Below are 7,500 nucleotides of genomic sequence, written 5' to 3'. Positions count from 1 at the left end.
GTGCCATGGGGCTTAAAAGCTCTGCAAGTTTTTTTTTTCTGATTCATAGAGTGAAGTTTGTACTGTCATGGCCAATTCACTCTGTTAAACTGTCAAACAAACGTACTGTCAAAATCTAGAATTAATGTGCTTTTGAACTGCAAGTACAACAAATGAAGAACAGAAGTGTGAACTATAATATAAACATTTTGATCCAATTTGTAACTATTAGATACTGTGGCTGATGTACTTCAATAAGTATGCCAGGGAAAACAAATGCTCTCTCAGGTGGGAGGGGTTGCTTTTCGGAAATGATATTGGCCCCCCTTAATTGTACCCTCTTAATTCAGTCTTTACACAACAAATAAGCCAATATGAAAAATACCATAACACTTTTTGTTTGTCCCTCCAAGATTTTGCATAAGCATTGTGTCCAGTTTCTCTTGGGACCATTGTAAGTCCGAGGTTAACTATCAATAGAGTTATTTCAGTAGAGTTATGACTTAAAGTTAGAGTTAACGACTTCCAAAATCCTGAATTCAAGATTTTGGACGGCCAAAATCCTGAATTTTGGCAGTCCAAAATCTTGAATTCAGGACTTTGGCAGTCCAAAATCTTGAATTCAGGATTTTGGCAGTCCAAAATCCTGAATTCAGGACTTTGGAAACTTAACTCTAACTCTACGACATAACTCTATGAAAATAACTCTAAGAATAGCTGTCCCCTATAAGTCCCAAGAGAAAATAGCAACAATACTTGCAAGATTTTGGAGGGACAAACAAAGAGTATTATGGTATTTTTTATATTGGCTAATTCATTGTGACTGAATTAAGAGGATATAATTGTTTGGGAGTAAATATTAAGAAAACATGCAAAATCTGTTTTTCAGGTGTTTGCACTTAGTTCCCTTGGTGACCATATTTATTTCCGCACTGATGTGACGTCGAGTGAACTTGTAGGAAGAACTTGGAAAATTGTTCGTATGAAGAAGCCCAAGATGTGTTGCAGCGATGACTCTAGCTTTGAAAGCCTTACATGTGAAGGAAGTCCAGAACAGGCCAACAGGGGTAACATGCACCTCCATTGGACTGAATAATATGCCTGTTTAATAGACCATTTTCTCATTCTCATGGTTAGACTGGATCTAGCATGAAATGGAGGCTAATGTGTGGGAAATATTTGCATGTGAAAAGATTCCCTCGCATTAGCCTCCATTTCATGCTTGATCCAGCCCAACCACAAGAATACAAAACTGGCCTGTTATTGGCATGGTTGACAGATCATTCTGGATTGTGTGCTTTGTTTTGGAGAGTCATTAAAGGACTCTTGTCTTGCTTTCATTAGATGCATTTGCAGAGTCTGATGACAACTTTGGTCTTACTCACTCCATCTCTAATCTTCCATGCAACATTGAGTTTTTGACTTGGCTCAACAGTGGTGCCTGTAATGTGGATGCTTCATTCTTCACAGATATAAGTGGCAGGCTATTATCTTCAGTCAGCAGTTTCAGTTTGATCAGTTTGAGCAGCAAGGATGCCACTTGGCGGAAGATGGTCATACAGAAACTCCGCATACGAGATAAAACAGAGAGTAGCTGCTTTAATCTTTACGAAGAAGCCATTTCACAGGTGAACAATGCCTTACCATGATAGAGGGTAATATTAATAGTGGCCAATAAATAAAGCAGAATGAAGTCCCCCAAAAGGGAAGGAATGTACGTGTAATGTGTCGTGACCTCTTACCTTGTAATATCCTTTAAGTTACATGAAGAATTTCGTTTATTTATCCCACCTCAGTCGCTGTGAAGATGCTCAAGCACGAGCAGACAGCTGTCAATTGCCTATGGGAGCAAATTTAGTAGTATTTGAAATCTTCGCTACTTCTACAGGTCTTTCCTCTCGCTCTTTTGAGGATTTACAGATTGTAATTAAGAGTTTTACAACTTTGGTCATAGGACACATTTGAATCTAATTCAGTTAAGGTTTTTAATGCCTTTGCTTGCGTGTAATTTTTTTCTTACATTGTAAGTAAGAAGGAACTGTAAATTGAATCTAACCAACGGGTGGTTATTAAGTTTTTTTCTGACAGAATACCTGTGATAATCCTTGCAGGGTGAATGGTGTAAGAGAGGGCACTTCCAGATTCTCTTTGACACGAATTCAAATCTGTGGTATGATTGCTTTGTGAAACTTGACCACGGAGGGGAGACTAAAGAAGGAGGACTTCTTTGTTATCATGAGAAAAGCTCTGGATATGAAGAGTTGCGTATTCCTCTTTGTGATATCACATGCGTGTGCATTGTTTGCAAACTGTCTCGTAACCACTGTTTTGCAATTCACACACCACTTAGAACTCAACAGCGAAATCCACTTGTGATTCATGCAGGGAGTGAAAAGGAACTTAATGATTGGGTAGCAACTTTGTCAATGGCTGTTTCACGTGTACATAAATGCGAGGGGCCAGCTTCACCAAAGGCCATCTGGGCGACTTCATTGTGCGGTGACGTATTTTTTTGTGACAATCCTTTGCTTGAAAGTGAGATGCAACCAGCTCAGCTGATATGGTGCCAGGTGGGCGGACACATGCGTAAGGTGGAAAGTGGAGTGGCAGGAGTGGTATGGGCGCTTAGTTTTGAATCTGTTCCTTATTGTTACTCTGGAGGATATGGTGGAGGAATTTTTACTGGCTTTGTGGGAAGTATTGATGGCATTTATCACCAAGAAGATTATGAATGGCATTATATATATGAAAACCAGCGATGGAATCCACTGGATGGGTTCTCTGATAGGTTAGCGACTTGGTTATTTCCATCAATTTTTTGTTTTAATTCTCGCAGTTTGCTACTTGGTTATAAGTGCTTTGAAGAGCGACTGTTCGTGTTCTTGTCATATTTATCTCTTTTGTGGCGGACCAAATTATGAGAAGGCCATATAAAAAAAGATAGATGATAGATATTTATGAAAACTGTATCCACAAAGAAACTGTGCAAATGCTACAAACACAAAATAGAAATAATTTATCTAAAACAGACTTAGGCATCAGCTAAACCAAGAAGGATACAAAATTATGTTACAGCCAAACCAGCTTAAATTTTAAAAAACCCAATAACCATACAAGATACCTATGAAACTACAAAGTACGCCTTTTCTCATTAAAGTGCTACGATGACCAAAAACACAACTTTTTTTTCTTCAGATTTCAAAACTGTGTTAACTAAACAGTAACTGATCGAAGTGTTAAGCCTCGATTTCAAAAAGACACCTGTTTTTTTTAACTGGTATTTTCCTGTTTAATAGTCCGCCATTACTAACTTTAATATCTCGAGAGAGCTGGATCGAGGAGAAAATGATGTCAAAGACTCAATAGTTTAAGAATGCAACGCGTGTGTATGTGGCTGAATCAATATGCAGCCCGGCGTTTCGGGCTTTCAGACATGGAAGCTCGTGTTTTGCACTTTAAACAAGCTGCGTTTACACGCTGAAATTTTAAGCTAGTGAGTAAATGACGTCACTTTCTCCTAGATCCAACCTTTGAGGTCCAATCGGTCAGTTTGGGATGTGAGTAATGGTGGACCGTGCAATTCAAAACTTACACTCAAAGTAAATAGCCTTTGGATAAAACTCAAAGCTTAAAATTTTGCCAGGCAAGTGTTGAGCAATCACACTTTCAAAATCTGAAGAAAAAAAGAAGTGATTTTTTTATCATAGTAGCACTTTAATAGTAAAACGAACGTTTCTTTGCATAATACATTTGCTAAGTAATGTCAATGAAGTCTTATGTTTACCTTGCCGAGGACAGGGCCCTACTAATTTGGTAGAAATCGGGTTTAAATCAAATTAAAGCAGTTGAAATCGAATCATGGTATTGAAAGGGGAAAAGGCCAGAAGTACCAACTTTATCACTTTTCCAAGAAAGCTCTGTTTTTACAGGCGTCTTCCGAGTGACCGGTGTAACTGGAGTGATGAGACTGGAGTCTACGAGCGTACAAGAGAAGGGTATTGTCTTCCATCCAGTCAGTGGCAATGGGCAGATGAGCAGTGGTCTGTGGAAACAAAGCCAAATATCACTGACAAGGATGGATGGCAATATGCTGTGGATTTTCCAAGGTTAGAGTAGCCAAGGTAGCTCGTCATGGCGTATGAAGAGGGCGCTCTTGATTTGGTGTCTCTTGATTACAAGAAGACCGTGCAAGAAACTGGTAGACTTTTTCCTATGGTGAAGTGTCTTTCTTTTGAGGTGGTGTTTTGATAGCACTTAACTTGTTTTTCGAATTTTCTGAGATTTTATGAAAAGTAACTCACAGGCACTATAGGGTAGTATAAAGCTTTTTAGAGAGGTTCACCGTTTCCCTTAAAAGCTGTAAGTAACAATCACCAACAAGGGAAAGTCTTTTGATGTCTCTGAAAGTTTGAATTGCCTGTTGGCATGATGCGTGAAGGTTACGTTGTTAAAAAAGAGCTTTTAGCGAATACAAATTATGTGAACCATAGGAAAGATTTTTCGTGTCTCATTGTAAAAAGAGAATTTTAGGTCACACTGCATTTTTATCAATAAATTCAGACGAAATCCTGGAAATCCGAGTTTCTTAAGGAGACTTTAAAGTGGTACTACGAACAAAAAAACAATTCTTTTTTTCTTTGGATTTCAAAACTATGTTAACTAAACACTAACTGACCCAAGTTGTAAGTTCTGATTTTAAAAAGACACCTGTTTATTTTAACTGGAATTTTCTTATTTATTGGTCCGCCATTACTAAATTTAAAATCTTGAGAGAGCTGGGTCGAGGAGAAAATGACGTCAAAGACTCACTAGTTTAAGAATGCAATGCGTGTGTACGCGGCCGAATTAATATGCAGCACGGGAGTCTCGGGCTTTCAGACTTTTAAACCCGTGTTTTGCATATGTAATAAATTGCGTTTACACGCTGAAATTTTAAGCTAGTGAGTAAATGACGTCATTTTCTCTAGATCCAACCCTCTGAGGTCCAATCGGCCAGTTTTGAACGTGAGTAATGGCGGACCGTGAAATCCAAAACTTACACTCAAAATAAACAGCCTTTGGATAAAACTCAAAGCTCAAAATTTTGCCAGTTAGGTCTTAAGCAAACACGCTTTGAAAATCTGAAGAAAAAAAGGAAATGATTTTTTGATCATAGTACCACTTTAATGCGACTGAACTTTCTGCTGCTTTAGTGAATCACGGTACGTTGTAGAACCCTTCTTGCTCGGATTCCCAAGTCTAAAAATGGCTGGCTTGTTTGAGCTGGAGAAGCATAATTGGTGCAAGTTAGCCGGTAGTTGGAGTTAGCTGACAATAATTTACTGATAAAATAACGAGAAATCCAGGGAATTCGGGTTTTATTCCAGTTAGCAACGTTTTAAGGATGATGCCACCCATAAAACTTGTGCATACGCAGTGAGCATAAGGTGCTTGTTTTGTCACTCTTTTATTTAGTATTTTTGTGCCATAATTTCATAGGGGTGCTTCAAAAGACTCATGTGGTTGCAATTGTGTGGAAAGCAAGTTCCTTGGACAGAAAAGCTTTAAGGGACTATGTCACCATAGTACCGCTGATTTTGTGTAGTTTTATCGATTACTCGCCGCAACCCACTACGCAACTTAACATTAACCCAGAAATTAGTATTAAAGATCGCAAATCATACACAATTTAATTTACGAAGGACAGAGATAAACTTTGAAAAACTGTTTGGCTGAACAGCCCTTTTAATGGCTCATTTTTCCTACGAAATATTGGAAAAACAAGAAACGATTAAATTGAGAACGATGCAACTGCAGCTGTACAGGCCTTAGAGTCATGTCAATACAGTTATTGTTTAGCTAAGTGATATCAAAATAGGTTTTACGATTCGTTTTTTCTGACTTACCATAGCTCATAACTCCAATGAGCCCTTTTTCTCTCATTTGTCCTTCTGTTTATTGATCATTTATTGAATTACGTACGCAAATTAAATGTCATTTCTAATTGAACTTCTTCTTAGGAGTTATCACAGAGAACGGAGCTGGCATGATTACGTGCGACGAAGACGCTGGAAAAGGTTAACATTAATATTTTCTTTTTATGTGAAGCTTATTTTGGGTTAATTTCCTTGAGTTCCAGCTGGGTATCTTCATTTAATTCCTCGAATAAATGTGGTTTTATAAGTAGCACATGGCTTTTTCCTCTCTTTGGATTCATGTCTGTAAATATATGCTTCCTGATTTATATGAACCGTGTTAGAGTGAGGACACTCGAACCATGAACACTTGATATTTGTTTGTACATTTTTTTTTAGTGACTATAGAATGTGGGCTCGTCCTTTTGACAAGAGTATTTAATGTTTTTACACTTACAAAATGTTATACATGTAACACTATACATCATAAGAAGAACCTCTATTTGTTAGTCGTCGAAAAAAAAATGTACACAAAAATGTCAATTGTTCATGGTTCAAGTGTCCTTACCGTAAAAGAATTATCAGAGAATGATTTAAATCCATGACTCCGCGCAAGTGTCCTGTCTAAGTACTTCTTTTCATACTTTGCTGTCATGATTAGAGTATTGTTTTGTACGTGGTCATTATGGAATGTAACATGAACACAGCTAAGCTTGATACTTCAGTCTGTAGTGAAGTGCAAAACATTGTAATTCGCTGCAAAGGATAATCTCCCAAATGCAAGGTGTACGGGTTTACTTAGATTGATCACTTAATGGAGACGGAAGAGAGTGCAAAAGAAATGTCAATTTTCTCTGTTGAAGAATAGCCTCTGAGGTAAGCATTTCTCTCTTTATGAAAGACGGTCGAAGCTTACAACGACTGGTCCCTGGATTCAAGTGACACCTCAAGTGAAACTACGTGATTTATCAATACAGATCGATAAGCAGGACAGGTCAGTGGCAGTTTGGACTGTGGGGATGAAAGGTGACGTCCTTTATCGACACGGCGTCACGGAACAATGCCCCCAGGTACATAACATTATCAATTAGTCTGTAGATCTGTATTTTTCCTGTTTGTAGAAATCTGTGAGAGTTATCCTGGTCAATTCTATGTTACTTGAAACGGGGAATTTTTGCCACGATTGTGGCCAGACGAGATTGGCAGAGAATAGTTAGTACCACACAACTTATTTGAACCATAAGATAATGTATTCCAATATGAAGACTCTGGCGAAAACCCTTGCCCATCAAGGCTTCCATCCCCGTGCCAATCTTGTCTGGTCACAATTGTGGCAAAAATTCCCCGTTTCAAGTAGCTTTGCTGGACAGTTTTGACAGAAGAGCATTCTGCTTAGTCTTTACACTTCGAAGTCATAAGAAACGAAAACGCAGATCAACTAGGACCCCGTAGGCAGGCAAGGCAATTAAAGCTTTAGGGCAAAGACCATTTTCCACAGGGCTAAATGCATACACATAAGTTTGAACTATCAAAGGAAGGCTAGTATTTTCTACGGAATGCCTCTTTTTCTACGGAAGGCCTTGTTCTCTATGGAAAGGTTTGTTTTCTGCAAAGAGAAATCAAAATT

At 38.3% G+C, this 7,500-nt stretch overlaps 1 protein-coding gene across 3 annotated transcripts in view; it reads left to right on the top strand.

Moving 5' to 3' along the window:
* LOC138060421 (tectonin beta-propeller repeat-containing protein 1-like) overlaps nt 1-7,500 on the top strand; it is a 102,045-nt gene that overhangs the window by 64,006 nt on the left and 30,539 nt on the right. For all 3 annotated transcript variants that reach the window (XM_068906183.1, XM_068906182.1, XM_068906184.1), the window contains 6 exons: nt 869-1,046; nt 1,324-1,607; nt 2,091-2,767; nt 3,909-4,085; nt 5,979-6,035; nt 6,775-6,943. In XM_068906183.1, coding sequence (XP_068762284.1) covers nt 869-1,046; nt 1,324-1,607; nt 2,091-2,767; nt 3,909-4,085; nt 5,979-6,035; nt 6,775-6,943 — 1,542 coding nt within the window. The remainder of the gene's footprint in view (nt 1-868; nt 1,047-1,323; nt 1,608-2,090; nt 2,768-3,908; nt 4,086-5,978; nt 6,036-6,774; nt 6,944-7,500) is intronic.

This window comes from Montipora capricornis, chromosome 8 (assembly GCF_036669925.1).
Source record: "Montipora capricornis isolate CH-2021 chromosome 8, ASM3666992v2, whole genome shotgun sequence".
NCBI lineage: Eukaryota > Metazoa > Cnidaria > Anthozoa > Scleractinia > Acroporidae > Montipora > Montipora capricornis.
This window is presented reverse-complemented; position numbering and strand designations above follow the sequence as displayed.